The sequence below is a fragment of the Acanthochromis polyacanthus genome, chromosome 10, assembly GCF_021347895.1.
Source record: "Acanthochromis polyacanthus isolate Apoly-LR-REF ecotype Palm Island chromosome 10, KAUST_Apoly_ChrSc, whole genome shotgun sequence".
In the NCBI taxonomy this organism is placed as follows: Eukaryota; Metazoa; Chordata; class Actinopteri; family Pomacentridae; genus Acanthochromis; species Acanthochromis polyacanthus.
In genome coordinates this window covers 21,769,011-21,788,976 of record NC_067122.1, presented here as the reverse complement: position 1 = coordinate 21,788,976, position 19,966 = coordinate 21,769,011, and the positions used below count along the sequence as shown (strand labels likewise).

At 40.9% G+C, this 19,966-nt stretch overlaps 4 protein-coding genes across 5 annotated transcripts; 1 reads left to right on the top strand and 3 right to left on the bottom strand.

Annotated features, from left to right (window-relative positions):
• Window positions 1-203: 203 nt before the first annotated feature.
• Window positions 204-5,918, bottom strand: LOC110948132 (protein FAM53C-like). Its single transcript, XM_022189532.2, is given in 6 exon segments — window positions 204-1,744; window positions 2,491-3,170; window positions 3,173-3,322; window positions 3,399-3,459; window positions 3,569-3,820; window positions 5,833-5,918. Coding segments are annotated over 5 exon segments (1,224 nt in total). The 5' UTR covers window positions 3,653-3,820; window positions 5,833-5,918; the 3' UTR covers window positions 204-1,495.
• Window positions 5,919-6,762: 844 nt separating this feature from the next.
• On the top strand, window positions 6,763-11,257 carry LOC110948131 (5-phosphohydroxy-L-lysine phospho-lyase). The gene is given in 12 exon segments (XM_051954714.1): window positions 6,763-6,782; window positions 6,886-6,942; window positions 7,785-7,859; window positions 7,945-8,032; window positions 8,122-8,238; window positions 8,400-8,482; window positions 8,577-8,653; window positions 8,656-8,801; window positions 9,101-9,255; window positions 10,181-10,270; window positions 10,396-10,529; window positions 10,684-11,257. Coding segments are annotated over 12 exon segments (1,086 nt in total). The 3' UTR covers window positions 10,728-11,257.
• A 354-nt stretch (window positions 11,258-11,611) lies between these two features.
• On the bottom strand, window positions 11,612-15,392 carry hnrnpaba (heterogeneous nuclear ribonucleoprotein A/Ba). Of its 2 annotated transcripts, none has more exons than XM_022189534.2 (9): window positions 15,242-15,392; window positions 14,520-14,749; window positions 13,925-14,093; window positions 13,676-13,834; window positions 13,460-13,591; window positions 13,247-13,337; window positions 12,968-13,123; window positions 12,774-12,859; window positions 11,612-12,330 (listed from the first exon to the last, which is right to left on the bottom strand). In XM_022189534.2, exons 2-8 carry the CDS (start codon window positions 14,732-14,734, stop codon window positions 12,789-12,791), a joined length of 993 nt encoding a protein of 330 aa, XP_022045226.1. In that variant the 5' UTR covers window positions 14,735-14,749; window positions 15,242-15,392; the 3' UTR covers window positions 11,612-12,330; window positions 12,774-12,788. The 2 variants fall into 2 exon arrangements, with proteins under 2 accessions (XP_022045226.1, XP_051810208.1); XM_051954248.1 differs by having other exon boundaries at window positions 15,189-15,327.
• Window positions 15,393-16,929: 1,537 nt separating this feature from the next.
• nme5 (NME/NM23 family member 5) lies at window positions 16,930-19,482 on the bottom strand. The gene is made up of 5 exons (XM_022189535.2): window positions 19,039-19,482; window positions 18,122-18,327; window positions 17,463-17,563; window positions 17,265-17,383; window positions 16,930-17,119 (listed from the first exon to the last, which is right to left on the bottom strand). Exons 1-5 carry the CDS (start codon window positions 19,162-19,164, stop codon window positions 17,036-17,038), a joined length of 636 nt encoding a protein of 211 aa, XP_022045227.1. The 5' UTR covers window positions 19,165-19,482; the 3' UTR covers window positions 16,930-17,035.
• Between the last annotated feature and the right edge of the window lie 484 nt (window positions 19,483-19,966).

Genomic DNA, 19,966 nt, shown 5'->3' with positions numbered 1-19,966 from the left:
ATCTAAATGCGTGTGTTGGGCAGAAATGCATACTGTTTGAAAAGTCTGCATGGACTTAACACTGAATATTTATGCATCATCAAAATTATATTGAAATCTGCCACTAGGTGTCACAATAATCTAATAATCTCCTGCCCCCTGACTTGCTCTTACAGCTGTCTACAGGCAGGATAAATAATTTCATAAAAGGAAAGAAAATACACTTTAGGAAAAAAAACTCTTTATTAAATTTTATTTGTACATAAATTGTGCAACAGGTATATTTCCATCTGAAAACATGAAAAATCATTTCTAAAAGGCCACCAAATAATCTGCATCACTACCGCCTTTGTCACATACACTCAGAATTGGCTGGACGTGTGTTTTCACGCTAACCACTGTACAGTACATTGCATTGCATTGTGCCCTGTGGAGACCAGCTGCAGCATTGACTCAGTTATTCAGTTGACCATTATGTGCCACGCGTTCAAAAATATCTTAATCATTGCAAATGGAGATTGCAAAAATGTCTGGCTGTGAAAAGAAGACCAGAGCACCAAGAACTCTGTGTTTTAAGCTTAAGGCATGGTCAGTTAACAGTATAATTAGTATTACTGTTCACAAGGTGTGATAATGTCCAAGCAATGACAGAAATGCCAAAAAGTAAGCAGAAATGAACTGAACTAATTTTTTTTTGCCATTACAAGAAAAGGTTCCCTTTGACAATCAAGACTTATTCCAGAGAGACAAGCTAAAAATCAATCAGCATTAAAAATTAAGATGCATCTTTAGAGTCTATGATGTTAAGAAGTGCAAAGAGTCCTGGAATGTATACCTACTACTGTTATACCTACAGGAGAGCATAGACATATGGATTCTGATGCAGTTTGGCCTGCTTCAATAATATTTTGAGCTACACATGGCAAGATTACAAGTACCCTTAACAGCTTCCATTTAATCAGGTCCAAATTTAGAGACCCAAATACAAAAGTAGACTACTCCAGTATCTGATAGGGCACTGATGAATGCCACCTCAATCCCATTTAACAATTAGCTTTTAGTGCACTTCATGTGAAATAATTTCAGAAAATATGAGGAACATTTTGCTTACTCTGGTATATAGTGTTCTTTAATAAGGATATGTAAGAATATCAAGATGCATACCAATGGCGAATGGTAATTAAGACTTGTATTAATATCAAATATTAGTCAAAATTCTGTGTGCATGAAAGCTTGCTTATTTGCTCATGCACGTTTCCCTATGGAGTGCTGAACGGGCAGGCACTGACATTTTTGTGACATGTTGAATAGTGAACTAGTTCAAGTGCTACAATCATAGCATTGTAATTTGATATTAGCTCCTACTTGCTTGGTTCTTAATTATGAACTCTGGCCATATGCCTTAGGAAGGCAGCAGGTTCCCAAGGACTCTGCCAGAAGGGCGCACAAAGCCTACGGGTGTGCTTAACATGGTTTATGAATGTGGTCATCACACACTGGGTGTATCAAGGAGTGGTCAATTTTCTTCTATAAGATTCAAGTCCAATTCTGTGCAGTCTCTTTCAAAAACAATCTTTTGTCCTCCATCCTTTACAGTCCTTTTTCTTTCCTCTTCTTCCTCCTCTTCTTCACTTTCACTTAGTGGCCCGATGCTGACTCGTCCCAGGAACTCAGCTGGAGAGAAGGCCGAGCGCTGCTCTGTCTGGGAAGACAGTGGAACGATGCAGCCTCCTGGTCCACACACAAGGCTCTCGCGATTACCAATCTACACAAGAAAAAGACATGCCATGATTTTCATATGGTAATATTATTGTTTAGTATGAGGCAACAAACATCCTCCTAAAATGAACTCTTTCTTAATCAGTTAATTGACTTTATACAGCAGGATCCACACCCAGTGGTAACAAAATATGGGTGGTGCAATGGTGACATAACTATCAATAGCAGGAAGTCTGCACAAATGGCACTACCTGCTTCTTGGCTAAGTATAGAGAAACTCAAAGCAGAGTTAATGTGCTTGGCTGATGTCCCATTGCATGTTGATACATAACAAACTGACTATTGAACATACAATGTGTGGACGAGCACCAGGAGTGACAATAAGCCAGTATGCTGTAATTTCTAGCTACCCAACTTTGAGCAGTGGTTTGTCACCGTTATGTATCATTAAAGCAAAATAAGTAATGAGGTAAATATTAAAAGGGCCAACCAGATAGTCAGAAAAGTCTTAATTTAAGGATTTTGCCTCAAGAGTATCAGGTCTTGTAGTTTTTCCATTTATTAAGCACACAAAACCTACAGCCTTATTATGAATAGGTATAACTCTGGCAGGAATCTCTGTTCACGAGGAAGCATCGTAGCCAGTTTTGATTATAAATGGGAACTTGTACAAAAGGCCAACTACGGGACAAGCAAATGGAAGGCTCCTGATTACTTACAGATACCATTAACTATGGCTACAATGACTCAACATATAGATTCCTTGAACGCCCTTTGGACTACCTGACTCACCTGTGTCATCTTGCTGAAATCTAGGCCTGGCCTGGGGCAGGGGAGAACATCTGGGTCATGTCGCCTCTTCAAGCGAGGTTTGCGCATGTCGCAGGGCTGTGAGTGGCATCGTGGCAGTGCAGGGTGCAGGTCACGCCTACAAGAGGATGGTGTACTGCAGGCTGAAGTGGGAGATGGAGACAGGGCTGGGGGCTCAAGGCCAGAGCAGCCATATGTCTGTGCTGAAGCAGGGGAGGGCTGAGGGGGCAAGGCCACCACAGAGGCATTATGAATGTGCACAGGGGAGAGAGAGAAGCAGCGCTGCAACACTGAGTGAGAAATTAGAGGGGCCGGGGAAGAGGAGCAGGAGGAAGGAGCAGCAAAGGAGGCAGAACAAGCTCCTTTCAGTGTATCACATGGGTCCCAGGGGAAGCCCCATGATAAAGGGGAGTCGGATGACAGTGCTAAGCTAAAGAAGGTAGGGCTGGAAGATGAGTGTATGGAGGAAGAGGTGAAGGAGGAACTGGGACCACAAAGTGGCAAAGAGCTGGCTCCAGAGCCTGTACTAGATGCTTCTCCACTATGGCAGCCACGCTTGACTGGGGTCCAAACCTTCGATGCACTGGGATGCCAGGTGGAGCGGCACCGAGACAGATCTTCTGGAACAGAGAGGGAGCGGCAGTGGCGTTTTGAAGGAGGGGCGGAGGTGAACTTTGGAAAGCCTTGTTTGTGAAGGAAACCTCTGGTCCTTGGAGGGGTTCTCCAGAGCGGGAAGGAGGCCACAGGGAATCAAGTCCACAGGAATCATCAAAAACATTGACTTTGGATGAAGGGTATGCAGCTGAGTTGGTCTCTAAAAATGTCAAAACAGAGATATGAGACAGATTCCCTTCCAGCTACAAATGCTGCTCTTAATTCAATTAACTTGCCTTGTGTCGTTTTACAAGCACTCCACGAGACAGTGGGACTGGAGCCCACTGTAGGTAATGACTGTAACAAATAGAACAGCTAGAATTAAAAACCGGATCGCAAAAAAGTGAGTTACTCTCAGAAAAAATGAGCATCTTGGAGTACAAAATTGAATTTGTATCAGACTCACCACATTGACATTGAATGAGAAAGCCTTGTGATAAGGTTCTTCTAAACTCTGCTTACGGAGCTGCTCTGTGATAAGTGTCACCATAATTGTAGCTACGATCCAGGGAGAGACACATGGAGATGAGGAGATTTACTGAGGGCAGCACAAATTTTATTAGTCAGAATCCTGGCGTGGTATGTGGTGTCCCCTCCACACCTCAACCAGCCAGACTGACCAGCTTTTTTCACTATGCCACCAGCATCTTTATGCCACCTAGAGGGACAGATGAGAATACAGCCAAAATGAAACAATGTCAATGATTAACTGAAACTGTTACATACACTGCAGAAAACACTTAATTAAACTGTAGATTAGGAATTGCCAGGCAGAGCAATCAGCACCTGGAGAGGAAACTAAAAGCTGTTAATTGAAACCTTTTTTAACATGATATAACTCTTGCAAAACCCACAGACAGAGGGGGGAAAAAACTGAGTACTGAGGACCAGAGATTTCTGTGAGACTTAGGCTGGAATCTACATACTGACTTGTTCACATGAAAAAAGGACAAAAGCAGAAGTTCATGTTCACAAAGGCAGAGAAAGCACACATGGGCATAGGGAGACTCGGAACAAAGAAACACTTCACATTCCATCGTGAAAAGCGAACATGGCTATTTCTGCTTGGGACTCCCAACACAAACTACTGTTATTTCAAAGTAAATACATAGTATGCCCCAAGTGAAAACCTTCAGGGCAATACAAAGGCAATCAAGTCAGCAGGTCCAATAAACTCAAATGACAAGAATTGTGAGTAGTAAAGAGAATGGAAGGGGGAGGGAGAGACTAAAAGGGAAAGGATGGGGGAAGTGTGTGAAAAATGAATGGAAAAGGGGTTGGAAGCATGCCATAGTATTTTTGCAAGAGGGACAAAAGAAGAGTGGCCAGGTCTCAAGGACTTATATTACTGAGGTAAAGCCAAAAGGGCATGATGTGCCCATATATCAGAAGACCACAAGAGTGAATCAATTTTGGTGACACACATTCCTGTGCTATTTCTTTTTTATGCAAACAGACAGACATACCTTTAAATATCAAATAGTTATGCAATGTACTAGCATTTCTGAAGATTAACCTGCCATAAAATTGTCTATCTTACACTGAAACTAAAACAGAAAGCTACTATATGAACTCTGTCTGCTGTACTAAAATGTAACATGGCCTTTGAGCCTTTGCTCTGCTCTTTGGGAGTGCGAAGGCTGAAGTATATTTAATGCTGCAACTAAACCAAATATTAATGTATAAACTGTATAAACTCAAAATGTGTATCCTAGTCATAATTAAACCATTTGATGGCATTTAGAGTCCTACTCACTGAAGAATTGAAACATTTGGTGTTGGCAGTCAGATGTGGCCTCCAGGGCCTTCCTCCTTGTGGCAAACATGGTGCTACATTGCTAGCTTAGTTCCACATGCCAGAAGACAAGCTACTTAAGGGGCACTGGCTAAACTTCATCCTATGGCAGCAACCACTGTTAAAGCCCCGAACCCCACAAATGACCAACAGCATTGCTTCCAACCAGCAGCTAATCTTAAACTTTAACGTCACTTTTCAATGTTGTCAGCAAACATTATTGTTACGTTTCTAGAAATCAACTATATGATCTTTGCACAACGACAGGCGAGACGTGTCTAGCATAAAGCATTAATTAACACTGTAGGGATTCATTAAACTGTTGTGACATGAGGATGGGGTGATCGTGCAAACCAACAAGTAAGTTTGGGACGGTGTTGCGCAGCTTGCCCTTTTCTAAAAGAAAAAAAAAAACGTGTATGTGTTTGCCAGCTAAAATCCATAACGTTACCTCAAAACGTTAGCTGCAGGATAGCTGGTTGTCACTGACGATAAGGTACTTATTATAGATAATGCTAGATTTACTGGCTAAATCAGACAGCGACTGTAGCAGGTGAGCAAGATGGTATATGGTAAGCTAGCTCAACAACACGATGCAGCCCATGAAGCACCAAGTTATTAGCCGGTTATGTTAGCTAGCTGATAGGATAACAAGTGCACTAACTATAATGACTAGTTTATTACATTCTGTCTTTGCTACGGGTTAAGGGCTTGTCATTGCAGTCGCTGGTAGCCACGAACGGTGAGGACAAGACAACGAAAACGTTGATAAATGTCACGACCGTGCCCGCACTGTGTCTGAATTAGTTGTAGCGTTAGCTTGATCACGCAGTCTGTTTGCAGGCTAGCATGCTACAGCTGTCCTGATGTATTACCTGCATTCGGCGGTTCCTTAGCAACCGAAGCTGCACAGTGAGTGCACCGGGTGGACGGCAGCTTAACGGAGTATTTATAGCCTTTGGACGATACCAATGCAGAGGTGTTTTGAATGCATTGCCTTAAAAAATGCAATTTGACAAAATGCTGAAGTACTTGTGCAGCGCGTAGCTTTAAAACTATGACGTTTTGGTGCTTTTCTAATTGAAATAAACTTTGGAACAACACACTTTACAATTATTTTGCGCGTGTCCATCCAGCTAACACTCCCACAGTTAGGCCGTTCCAAATAAAGCGACAGCATAATTTAAAACCTGGCAAAACATTGTCGAAGTAAACCATTTTATCTCATGTATTTAGAATACTATAATAGCCATAAATATAGACAGATCACTTATATCTGCAACAGGAAAAAGAAAACGACTTAAGTCAAATGAATGATGGGAAGTGAACGTTCTACTATTAACGCATGCGTGTTCGATATTCTTACTTAGCTAAAACTGCTTAAAGTCACGCTCACTACGTAGCTCTCCGTGACTTTCTGCAGCTGACTCAGTTGTATTTGACACACGGAACAACCAAAGAAGTTATGGCGCTAGAAAACTCAGGAAAGAAGAAACTCTCGCAATGAGAAAGAGGTTGATTGGGTATGTAAAGTCAAACTTATTGGTATTGTCTTGTCCTCATCGTGCCTCTGACACGTAATAATTTCTGTGATTACAGACAGTCACTGCGGTTGTTTTATTCGGAAGATCCTGTGAAGATAGTAAGAGCAAGAGGACAGTATCTATTCGATGAAAATGGGAAGCGCTATCTGGACTGCATCAGCAATGTCCATCACGGTATAATTCACTTCAGTACATAGTCCATCTTGTTACCTTTAAAACATCCAGAATCCTGCTTCTTAGTGGCAGTCATTTTTTAATAACATGTTTGTATATTTTGTACAGTTGGTCACTGTCACCCCCGCATTACAAAGGCTGCAGCAGCACAAATGGAGCTCCTGAACACAAATTCACGTTTCCTGCATGACAACATAGTCCTGTATGCAGACCGCCTGGCTGCCACCCTGCCCGAGAGACTGTGTGTCTTCTATTTGTTAACTCCGGGTGAGTATTACTGTTTAACACACCCACAACCCTACAGAAGTGTATTCCTTAAATGTATATTATGGTGAAAGTCCACTTTTACAGTTTTGTGGTTGTTCTGCAACTAAAACCAGTGCAGATATGAAGAAGTGTCCCACCAAAACTAGTTATCCTCCAAGGTTTATGAGCCAAGAAAAATAATTACTCAACTGCTATGTAAAAGTAAGCACACCCATAATTGTGTAATTAAACTTTGCATAATCCTGCAGCCTCACTACCCTCTGCTTGTTAGGTAAGCCATCCACAAAGAGCTGCCACCTCTCACTTTGCCAGGTTGTTTACATTCCAGAGCTGCTTCTGTCACCAGAAAAACACACTAAATGTTCCTCTGTTGGCTGCAAAGGTGAATGGAAGAGTCTTCATGCAGAGTTTACGTACTTTTAGTATGAAAGTATGAAGCTGTAGGTTGAGACAGCGTGTTAACCAGCAGCCACGCTCTACACCGCTGAACAACTGATTTTATAACTACTGACAAACTCAACATACATGACAAAACAGCGGCTGTCCTATGAATATTTCTACGTAAAATGATCGCTCCGAGAGTAAGTTAGCCAGTGACAGAAAGTCCTGCTCTTACACACTCAATCATGCCTGTGTCAGTTGTCAATCACAGACGCAGAGTCTTCTTCCTGAAGGGGGCAGCGACTGCAGTAGTTCATCTGTAGCCTGTGTAGAACAGGGTTAAAACCAAGTGTCATACAGTCATGTTAATGGTATTTGAGCTGATAAATTATAAAACACATTCTGCTGAAAAGGGGTACATTATTGGATCTTTAAGCGACTCAATGTCTTGTTTCTGACAGTTCAGAGGCCAACGATCTTGCCTTGCGCTTGGCCCAGCAGTACACCCAACATGAGGATGTCATAGTGATTGACCAGTAAGTACTGTGTTCCTATGCAATACCTTCCCCCGCTGACAATACACTTGCTTTTCAATTACAATAAACTCTCCCTCTACACTAGTGCTTACCATGGACATCTAATGTCCCTCATCGACATTAGTCCTTACAAGTTCCGGAAACTGGCGGGACAGAAAGAATGGGTTCATGTGGTGTGTAACGTTACATAACTATCAATGCACAAAGCGCTAACCAACAGTGGACTCTTGCTTATCTCAAAAACGGCATCTCGTCCTCCCAGGCACCCTTACCAGACACCTACAGAGGAATCTACCAAGAAGGTCACCCCAATCCTGGACAAGCTTATGCTGATACGGTTAAAGACCTAATAGAGGAGGTGCACAGCAAAGGCCGTAAGGTACATTTTAACATGGATCCATGCAGCTTTCATAAAATCTGTGACATTCAAAACTCTCATCACTACACAAAAACACATGGAATAGGTCTGTAAAAAACACACACAACTAGTACATGGCATTTATGTGGCTTGTTTTTCTTTTTTTACATTTTTTCCTATAGATCTCCGCTTTCTTTGCTGAATCGTTGCCAAGTGTTGGAGGACAGATCATCTTGCCCCAAGGATACTCAAACAAAGTTGCAGAGTGAGTAGTGATTCAGTTTTCTGGTTATTGTTTTTGTATCGATGCATTTACAACAACAGTGGTGTGATGCGTCTCTCTCTCATACTCTCCACAGATATGTGCGCTCAGCTGGTGGAGTGTTTGTGGCTGATGAGGTGCAGACGGGGTTCGGACGTGTGGGACATCATTTCTGGGTTTTCAGCTGCAGGGAGAGGATTTCTGTCCCGACATAGTGACAATGGGCAAACCGATGGGCAATGGACATCCGCTGTCATGTGTGGTAACTACTGCCGAGATAGCCAGAGCTTTCACAGACAACGGAGTGGAGTACTTCAATACGGTAACTACACAACAGCCGTAGCATATTTATTAACGCATCATTTCTAACTTTTCCCACTTGCAAAGACAGCCAAATTAGAGGACAAGTCTAAATGATGCACTTTTATAATTATAATTAAGTCAAATATTTCAACACAGAACTGATTAAGTTCCATGAGGATAGTTTTTCAAGATACAACGGTAAAAATTATGTTTTTTTCAAACTTAGTGTCATTTCTTGTGATGTTCTCTTTTATGTACTACTGCTGTTTGAGCATTCATATTATCAAGATAAGTTATTTTCTTTCCAACTTCATGCAGTTCGGAGGGAACCCAGTGTCCTGTGCAATTGGAATGGCAGTCCTCGATGTGATAGAGGAGGAGGATCTAAGAGGAAATGCCATCAGGGTGGGAGGACATCTCAAAGATTTGCTTGCAAAACTACAAACACGCCATGAAATCATTGGTGATGTCAGGTAAGAATGCCTTGACTTGTACACTCAGGCTCTTCAAAGTCAGAGTAGCGTTATTTTCTCAGAGTCCACACAAGTAATAATAAATAAGAGTAGTCTGACCATTAATTAGCTGTCATCTGAGACCAGTTTGCTGCCACACTAAGTAAATTTCTCCTACACCCTACTGAAACATTCACACAGGTGTTTTCACTGATCTGGTATTGGACAGATTCAGTGTGATATCAGTGTTTTTCTACATAGAGACTAACCCTGTGAAATATTATTTTCCACATTTAGAAGAATCTTTGTAATATGTACATTTTCTACATGTAGAATAATCTGTATATTATCAACAGCACTTGCGTATATTACTTGTTTTCTTGTTTCTGTCCCCTTTGCTGCTGTATCACTGTAAATGTCCACTGTGGGATAAGTAAAGGTTATCTTGTCAAGTTTTTTGTGAGCATGTCATGGGCTGAATTGACATCTCTGGTTTTGTGAGTGTTTTTTGCAACTGTTATGGTTAAAACAAAGTGGCTACACTCAAATACAAAGGTTTTTTTTTGGAGCTTGGAATGTATGTATACAGCCACCAGCAAGATGTGCTCAAGAGCCAAAAAACATGCAACCTGAGAAAACACAGACATTACATATATGGGGATGTAAGAGCAGAAGAATGACAGGTTTTACTGCATGTCACATAAAGGTATACCTTTTTTTTCAAGCTGGACCATGCTCTTCATTCAGCACTTATTGACATCTGCAAATTTCTAGCATAACTCGCTTCAACCTCAAGTGGTCAAATCAGTCACTGAAAACACCTGTGTGGACGTGGGCACATGGAGCCTGAGCAGAGTCCAGAATAAATGTGCTTCTTTAACCCTGCTTTACCCAAATAATAAATACGTAAAATGCTCCAAGACATTTCCCCCTCCATTTTTTACAGAGGTGTCGGACTGTTTGTGGGACTTGAGCTGGTTACAGACAAAGAGAAGAAGAGTCCTGCCACAGAATCAGCAGCACGGCTGGTGAAAAGGTGTGGGATTGCACTGCTAGTGCTGCCTTCAATGAAAAAGGATACTGCCTATAACTTGATTTTTGTGTATGCAGTGTCTACAACATCATGTGCTGTGATTCAACTCGATGTACTCTTCATATTAGGTTGAAGGAAGAGCACCAAATCTGTGTCAGTACAGATGGCCCCTGGGAAAGTGTCGTGAAGTTTAAGCCTCCGATGTGCTTCAGCATGGAGGATGCAGAACTGGTGGTACAATGCATTGATGGCATCCTCACAGGTTAGTTCCACAAACACATGCCATCCACTTGACACGTAGCACTTTGTCATACCAGCAGATTTCTTTTAACTATGAAAGATGCCTTTGAACAGTTCATTTCACGTATTTGTCATTTAGGTGCCGCATAGTGAATTAAAATCCCTTTTTCTTTCAGACATGAAAGCCAGTGACCTCAAACTGGAAAAGGAAGACATCTAAGGTTTGCCAAACCTGTAGAAAACTTTTAATTGCATCAGACATTATAAGGTGATCACATTCATGACGATCAGAGGTAGAGATATGAGTATTTAGACTATAGGCTCCAGTAGATCGAACAGCTCCATTTCACTTGACAGAACATGTTGCCTCCTTCTACTCAACACTGATCACTGTGGGGGACTCACTGTTTTGTGACTTGTAACAGCAGCCTTTCAGGGCATTATGTATTAAAGATCAGCAACAGTGGATTTTAAACAATGGCATTTAAAGGTCTACGCTTTAATTCATTGCAAAGTATACCAAATTAAACTGAAATGTCATTGTAAATGCTTTCTTCCAGCTGTTCAGTGCCATTTTGGTAGACGATACAATCTGTGATAACAAGCCGATCGACCATTAAGTGATGCTAGCTGCAGCACATTGTTAGCACCTGGAAGATGAATGTACATACCAAAAGATCCTAATATGACACTAAAGAAAATCCTTTTTTTTTTAAACTCAAGGAACTAATAAACAGTTGACATTTTTAATCTTGACTCATAAGTTTTTACCCACAGCTGCACTTGACCGAAGAGCCTCAACTTAAATACCAATCAGCAACATGTTCTCAAAACACAGTATGGTTCATTTAAGCACTTACCAGACCACTAGCTTTAACTCGTAGACACATTCACAATAATGCTCAAGTATTGCTGTTTCACATCTAGTGGGGTGGGTATTAACATTCAGCCAGTTATCCTGCAGGTAGTGAAGCCCTCTGCCACAGCTTTCCATAGAGGCATCCGTAGAGATGTTAACATTACTTGAGACAAAACAAGCAAGCCATTTAACAGTACAAAACATTTAACATTAACTTTACAAATAATAACAAAAAGATCCAAGTGTAATATAAACCAAAAGTTTATTTCTACCAATTTGCCCAAGACACTAGAGGAATGAGTTTCCAGTGAGAGAGGGATTACCCTCTTACATTAACAGGCTTGCGTTGAGTTGAATAACACTAGTAAAGCCACTTAAAATTGCAGACATGATGGGGGAAGAATCTCCTTAAAAGCCAAAACAAAAAAACAAAACAAAAAAACAAAAGATGCTGGTTGTCTTCGTCTACAATGGTCATCTCCAAACATTCACTTGACACACTTACAAAGAACCCTTTGATTAGTTTAAATCCCTTATTTTACCTCACCCCACATCTGAAGCCATGCAACTCGCATCCAACACTCAGCATGGGATAAAAAAACTAAAGATCTAGAAACACCAAAAGAAAACAAAAGCATAATTGTTTTATTTGCGAGCTTTAAAAGCTCTTGCTCCTGCTTGTCTGTAAATCCAGTAGACATGTAAAAATACAACCATACAATACATTAGATTCAAAAAGGTACCAAAAAGTACAGTAAAAATAACACTTCCATCACTGGAAATGTAAATGGACACAAAACAATATAAAATAAAAAGTGGAAAAGTGACATTTGCTTCCCCAGTTCCTCACTTGATCTGTACAAATGGAGCATGAGTCCAAATTTCTGCCAACTCCAAAGGAAAAGCCAGAGCCCATGTTCGCTGTGGTCAGACCATGGATCTCTTTTTCTTATTTACTTTAGACCTTAAGAGAAAAACACGGTGCTTAACGTTACTGAGAATAAACCAAATGTGGCATGCAGTTACACAAAGACAGACAGGTGCATGAATGAGTTTGACAGGTCAGTGAATGGACAGACAAACTTTGGGGGCGGGCAGGGGGGGGACACGACCGCTAGCTAATACACCTGGCACCCTGGTGAGAGGTGAAACGGTCCTTATTCTTGTTCTCAACCACCACCAACTCAATCCTTATTGATCAAGTAGTCTTTGTAGAGATGCATCTTAAGATGGCTGACAGGTGGAATGAATCCATCTTTAATGATCCCAGACCCCACAACACGCCCTACCCTAACCCCACCACAATGCTTGAATGGATTTAGAGTAGATGGAGATCTTTGGGGTCAAAAGGCACTAATGGTTACAGCTATGTTCTCATACTACCACGGATGATGCAAAAATGCATACCTGCACTACGTGTGATCAGTATGGCTTGTAGCTACTCTGGTGGCCTCCACGTCTTGGAGTTTTCCCATAGCTTGTATTGCCCTGGTCTGGAGGACAAGAGAAAAAGGGACTGAGTTCTTCTGTACAACAAGGAGGACCAAGAAAATAAAGTTTCTCTCATTCAGTTTCTTTCCCTGGGGGCACTTATCGCTTACTGTAATCGTAGCCACCCCCATAGCCGTAATAACCAGCAGAGTAGTCATAGTTGCCATAGCCGCCATATCCGTAGCTTTGCTGTCCATAACCATAGTTCTGGTTGTATCCTTGGTTCCAGTAGTTGTTGTAGCCTTGATTCCAGTTCTGGCCCTGGCCTAGAAACAACAGGTGAGGCTTTTGTCACAACTCTACAGCACACACAATCCAAGCAGATACACATATTCAAGTCTATCACTGAGTGTAAATGCTCTACCGGTATACATGCAAAAGGTGCTTACCTCCACGGCCCCTGCCGCGTCCTCCGTATCCACGGGCGCCATACTGCTGCTGCAGGTAAACCTCTTTGGGCTGGGCTATTTTAATTTCACACTGTAAAAACACAAATGAGCACATTGCCTTTAAATGTGAAATGCAAAATTCACAAATCTAAGTAGTTTAAAAAAAAAATAAAATCTATTTCACTTGTCTTCCAGTGTGCACTGCAGTATTACCTTGCTTCCACCAACGTTGTGGTACTTCTTCTCCATGACCTTCTTAACAGGAGCCTCTTCTTTATATGTGATAAATACGAATCCCCTCCTCTTCTCTGTCTTTGGATCTTGTGGAAGCTCAATGGTCTCAATCTATAAAAGATGAAAACGAGTTTTTAAGCAGCCAACATCATAATGAATTCTTCAATGCAATGCCAAATCAACTGAATGTGATACCTCTCCAAAGGTCCCAAAGTACTCCTGAATTACTTCCTTTGAAGTGTCAGGGTTAAGGCCTCCCACGAAGATTTTCTTGACTGGATCCTTCTTCATGGCCATGGCTTTCTTGGGGTCAATCTGTCGGCCATCTAGCCTGTGCTCCTTCTGTTCAAGAACCTAAAGTAACAAGAAAACAATTAAAATTCCCCCACATTGTAAATACCTTGGAGCTCTTTAAACTCTGAAACAGTTGCTCTACTTGCTCACCTTGTCTACGCTGGCAGCATCTTTGAAGAGAATGAAGCCAAAGCCTCTTGATCGGCCCGTTGCCTGGTCCATCTTGATGGTGCAATCCGTCACCTCGCCAAATTTAGAGAAGTAATCCTTGAGATCCTTCTTGCTTGTGTCCCAGCTGAGACCACCAACGAACATTTTCCTGCGCACAGACAGAGGGACATGTTTAGCAGCACCCCTACACCAGCTTCATGTCATGGCGGTGGGGGGTGGTGCAGGGCAGGAGAGGGGGTGTAAATATACTCTATGTACACACTATTCCAGTACATCTGTTGACTCAGTGACGTAGGGGGCAGGCTGCAGAGGCTTCGAGCTTTTTTTTTTTTTTACAACTCAAAAAACTGAACATTTCCACAATACGAGCAGATCTGACGCCTCGTATGTATGGTTTTTCATAAACCATTACGTGCTACATGTAATCCCTGCTGTAGCGCCCATCCCCCCTCCGCTCTGCACATGGCGCCAACAAAAGGCCGGCTGAACAAAGAAACATGGCAAACCGCCGGTGCTTATTGTGACTAACCGTTTCCTGAAACACCAAGCCATTTTAGAAAAAAAAAAAACTCACCCCGCATCCTCCTCGCCTTTGCTTGCGTCGATCTGGCCGCCCTCCGTGCCGCCGTTTTGCGAATTCTCGTCGGCGTCGGGCCCTGCTCCCTCTCCGCAGTCATTCACGGCGCTGTCGTCGTTCCCCTCCTCGGTGTGGCCGGCTCCGTTAAAATCATCGTCGACTTCGTGGCCGTTTTCTGATGTTTCCATGTACTGCTGCTCTGCCTCAGACATTTTGTACGATTACGCCTGAGCACACGAAGGAAAAAAATAACAATTAAGTTATGAAATTGCGGCGGTTATATAATCTGTCATGCCGTACACGCTTCGCCATTTACACGGCGCCAATACGTGCATTTCCCACCATTTTGGCCGCCGCTAACGCGTTCCATACATTCGTGCAGAACCCTATTTGTTGACGAGAGCCGGGAAATGGCAACAGTGTGCTTTCACAACATGATAAACAACCAATATCTAGACACATGCCTGCTACAGGGACAGATTAGAAAAGTTGTAACCATCTGTATCGCACTGATAAACCGAGACCGGACAACTCAAATGCGCAGTTACGTAATTCAGAGGCCGACCTGGCCGCGATATATGTGTACATTTTTAAAACAATTACACAAATTTCATCCACATGTACCAGAAAAAAACATCAAATGACTACAAGAATCTTACTACTTACGTGACAACCTAATGAAAAAACAGGCTAAAGAAGTACAAAAAAAATCTGCTTACTGGTCACACAACCGGAGAGCTCTCTTCAAGATGGATTCTCCCACACGACGACAACTCGTGGTTGGTTTTCTAGAACCGGCAGAAAAAAACGACATTTCTGCGGAGGAGTCAGCTGATTGGACAATTGCTGCTGTCGTTCACTGTTTCGTCCAATCAGAGACGAGACCCAGGACACTCTTTTCCTTTTTTTTTGACAAGGAGACGTTGACGCCCCCAGAACACAGGAAGGAACTCTGAGTACCTTTTCTGCTTCTGAAAATGATGTGTTCATGCTCGGCAATTTCAACTGGACACAGCTGAATTAAATAACCATACCGGTGTGCTGCAACCGTGTGCGACATGTTGCAACCGATTTCATTCAAATTAACGGAATCTGACAAAAAATGTCGTCAAACACAACAGAATCACCGAGACAGTGTGTGGACGTTGTCGAAAAATGTAAACCATAGTGTCCCTGCATGTACATTATTGGGTGCAAGGGGCTTCTGTGAAAATATATTTTAAAAACAAATGCTGGACGTGCACAAAATAAAAGAGATACTATTAATAAAGACATCGCCATGGTACAACAGGTACCATGGCGATAGTTTCGAAATCAGGTTTTGTTCGGGACTTTCAAGTAATTAACGAAGCCATCACTTCCATTTGTACTGCCATCCTGTACGTCTTTCTTCTCCCAGACCATCACTCCGATGAAGAATGAAATCACTCTATAGCAGGAATAGCACGTTTTTTAATCACTAACCCTGAACCACTGTATATACTGTATGTTACATACCAGTTCATAACTGTATTTATTCCTATCACTAGGACCTGCACAATTTGCACTAGTTTCTATTCACTTTTAACATCCTTTATTACATGTATCAGACACTCATTTTCATTTCTTTGACCTGTTGTTTCAGTGCAGGTGTTTTTTGTGTAGGCAATTTCAGAGCATCAACAAAAGTAGACAAAAATCTTTCTTTGTGTACACAGTCTATTGATTCTGCATATACAGTTTTGAGTAAGTGGCATGTTTTGCTCTGTTTGATACAAAGAAACACACTTAATCATTCTTCCATCTCTTACTTGTTTTATACCTACCAGTCCTTTACTTCATACTATCATTGTCCTCTTTTTACTCAACTAAGACATACATACAAAGCTACAAGCATAGTTAGATACCATAGAACAAAATGGCCTTGAAACATTGGGTCCAAGCAAACATTTACAGCTTTCCCTCAAAAAAGGGTTAATCTGATTGTTGAAAAACTGTCAAAAACCCCCAAAACAAACAAGATGCTATTATTGGAACTATACTTCAAATAATCTTTCTATATAGTCACTCTCTTAGCTGCCATTTAAACACATGACACTCATTCAACCAACTGAAATAATCTACTAGGTACATTCTGCAACATATTTATTAATCATCCACATGTTCAAAAAGGCACTTTAATAATAGTACATTTTGTGTTTGCAAACCATTTCCAGAGGAAGAGTCAGATAAGAAGCAGGTCATTGCAGGTAAACCAAATTACATTATCTAGTCCAACCTAGTTAATGTTCTCATCTCAAAGGAGGTCATACATTTTATCCAATTTATTTCAGTATAACCATGTTCACTTTATCAAGTGCAGATGTTTCAGCTTACTGGTTGATTTACCAGGAAATTATGATACCAGAAAACAAACAAAACAGATAAACAGTTTTTAAAATTGATTTTATTTCAAATGAATTTATCAAAAAAGAAAAACAAAATAGAAATTATGTATTATTTATTCGTCTTTCTTTTTCCCTGTTCCTCTCTTGTCACTCTTGCTCTTCTACAATGGCTCCATCACATATTTGAGGACTGTTTGGATTGTTTTTAATCAGCCAGTCAGCAAGCCAAATCTATTGAAAGTGCAGGATAATGCAGGGAGAAGTCAGCCAAAACTCAACACCAGCAATCAACATGGTAACAGTAATGTTCAACAGCCATATTGTAAGCAGCTAGCAAACAAAGTTGTGTATTTTGACATATTGATAAATGACTTACACAGGGGTTGAGCGGCTTTTCCTTGCAGAGCTCGGTAAGTCCACATTGCAGAACTGGGTTTACATACCTGCTCAGGTATTCTCTGGTTGATTCCCGTGAAGGAAACGGCTCAATTACAGCTATAGACAGAGAAAGCTGCGTGAATTGTAAGCATTAAGTTAATTTCTACATGAACAACAGCATCTGTGAGATACTTACAGTTTGGGAACATGAATTTGATCTCCCTCACAGCTGCGTCAAATGATTCGCTACCATGTAGTGCATTTTTCAGGTCGGAAGTGCCATATTTAGCTCTAAGGCTGGGAGAAAAATACAGCATATTAATTTATGAGTGCCAACCTTATCATAGTGGAGAGCTTTACCCCTATGTAAGATAAAACATTTTGAGATCAAGTCATGGGATGGTCCATACTCAAAGGGCACAGTTAACTATTTACGATGCATCGTAATAGAGAATCATAATCAAATATTGTGAATTAATAATGTGAATAAATATAATGTTTGATCCAACAAGTGATCAAAGGTTCAGGGCCATGGGAGCAGAAATATGCATTTACTGTGACACCATAATGTGGGCATAGTCACATAATATACTGTATATGGAACATCTGCAGAACTTATATTTGGGTAGGAAAATTGATTTTTAAAAAAAGTACAAGTATCTATTTTGGATATTTTGTTTCTAAGCAGACATTTGATGCATTAGCATGTCTTGAGTTATTTGACGAGAACAATCACAGGCTGATTAGTAAGCACACCACACTTTGCACGATCAGCCTTCCATGAAATACAGAAATGCCCATCATGTAATACAAATGCATACCACGTGAATATATTTATAAATGTGTAGGACTGACCAATCTGGGTGAGTTTCTCTGGCCTTGCTGCTGTTGACAGGGCCTATGATGGACTTCCAGTGGTCAACAGCATTGTCGCAAGCCAGTGTCAAGGCCAGGATGGGGCCAGAACTCATAAAGGCTGTCAAGTTGGGAAAGAAGAGCTTTCCATACCGGTCTGCATAGAAGTCGCTGCACTGCTCTGGACTCAGCTGCACCTTCCGCTTCTTGAACAGGGATTAAGTATTGGACATTGTGGTGAAATGAGTAGCAAGATGAACCAAACAAAGTTATCATGACTCTGCATATGGCTCAGATTAATTTTTACAGTCTGGTGAGGGAGTGTCATTGAGTCCTTAATAACTGATCTATAAAGTGGCATGACTTAATTTTAAAATCTGGAGAAAACTGCACTATTTGACAAACATACAACTTTTGAACACTTAAATCGGAAATGCCAACAAATTTGCATATCTTTTATTTAGGGGCTGATTACTTCTGTCTAGATTACTTTGTGCTACAAATCAAATTTTTACGTAAGGGTTTGACAAAGTGGTAAAATAAATCGTTCAGTACTGCCATCAATTCGACAATACTCTGCATTATTGCCAGGATATTGCCAATGCCCTCTCGTGGACAAACTATATAATGGCGACCGTTTCTCTCTTTTTTTTTGCCTCATTCTAAACTACACTTGTTACACGTCAGCCAATACAAAAAAAGGCAATAATTTCAACATTGTAGGAATCAAGCTATGCACACAACCAGAGAAATAACTTCATTGCAGAGTTGCATTTTTAATAATAAAAAATAATTGCACTTTAGAGCCCTAAAAGTTATCAGTTGGATCAACCCCTTCCTAGCAGGATCCAAAATAGTACAGACGTTCATGCTGTTGTACTCAACGCTATATTTTGTATTAAGACTTTTGCACTGACCTGCAAGATGGTAAAGCCCGACTTGAGGATAACATCTTCAATCTCCTCAGCTCTGTGAATGGCATCTGGTTTGATAATGGCCAGTGTTCTTTCTACATAAATACGAGGGTGTGAAGTTTGCTCCATCTGCACCTGGATGCTAACATTAGCTCATACAAGCTAATGTAACCTGTTGCTACAATTACTATGGAACCCGTCAACGAAGCACTGTTTGGTAGTATTTGTTAACAACACCGGGGTTATACGAAACACTACGTGTCGCCAATAGTTATTTGTAGCTTAAATGTGCAACTGTTTTTCTAGAAAAAAAAAAAAAAGCTGCTACTTTGTCGTTTAAGCCACCGCCTGACGTTCAGCGGGTCTCTGTTCTGGTTGCTAGGATACTGTTGTATGACTACGGCAAAACAAGCAGGACAATTCGAAAATTTTTCAACGCCTAAATTTTAGCCAAGTATGTCAAAGGCCTCATCAGTTTAAATAACAGATTTTCGTAATTGACTAGTTTTATACATGAATTGCTTAAATATATTGCTTCCATATTATAAGGGAACCTTGTTTCCTTCTGTTTACACACTTTATGCTGATAGTTATGTCATATCACATTTAACATCTAAATTTGACCTCTTGTAAATCAAACTTCTCATTTTTAATAATCCATTTTATTTTTCTTTGCTCAACTATATTTTTGCAGATGCATGCTATGGAGTTTATAATTAATTGTTGTCCCTGCTGGTAATTCTAGAAGCTTCTATACAAATCTACAGGACTTAAATTTTTTTTGCTCTTCAAGGTATTTCATCTCTTATCCTGAAGAAGTCTCTTAGATGAGAGGTTAAGTATCTTCAAGATCTAAGATAAATGTCCAATTTCCCACCAGTGTAATACAAAGTGTGCTAAAGCTTTGCCTTTGATCACCTTTTATGTGTAC

Coding starts and splice junctions, on each gene's coding strand:
- hnrnpaba (XM_022189534.2), bottom strand. CDS start 14,734: ATGTCTGAGGCAGAGCAGCAGTACATGGAAACATCAGAAAACGGCCAC. Junction 13,338..13,459: donor ACAACGTTGGTGGAAGCAAG/GTAATACTGCAG, acceptor GTGTTTTTACAG/TGTGAAATTAAAATAGCCCA. Junction 12,860..12,967: donor TGGGGGTGGCTACGATTACA/GTAAGCGATAAG, acceptor CTTGTCCTCCAG/ACCAGGGCAATACAAGCTAT.
- nme5 (XM_022189535.2), bottom strand. CDS start 19,164: ATGGAGCAAACTTCACACCCTCGTATTTATGTAGAAAGAACACTGGCC. Junction 17,384..17,462: donor CAAATTCATGTTCCCAAACT/GTAAGTATCTCA, acceptor CTCTGTCTATAG/CTGTAATTGAGCCGTTTCCT. Junction 17,120..17,264: donor AAAAGCCGCTCAACCCCTGT/GTAAGTCATTTA, acceptor CACTTTCAATAG/ATTTGGCTTGCTGACTGGCT.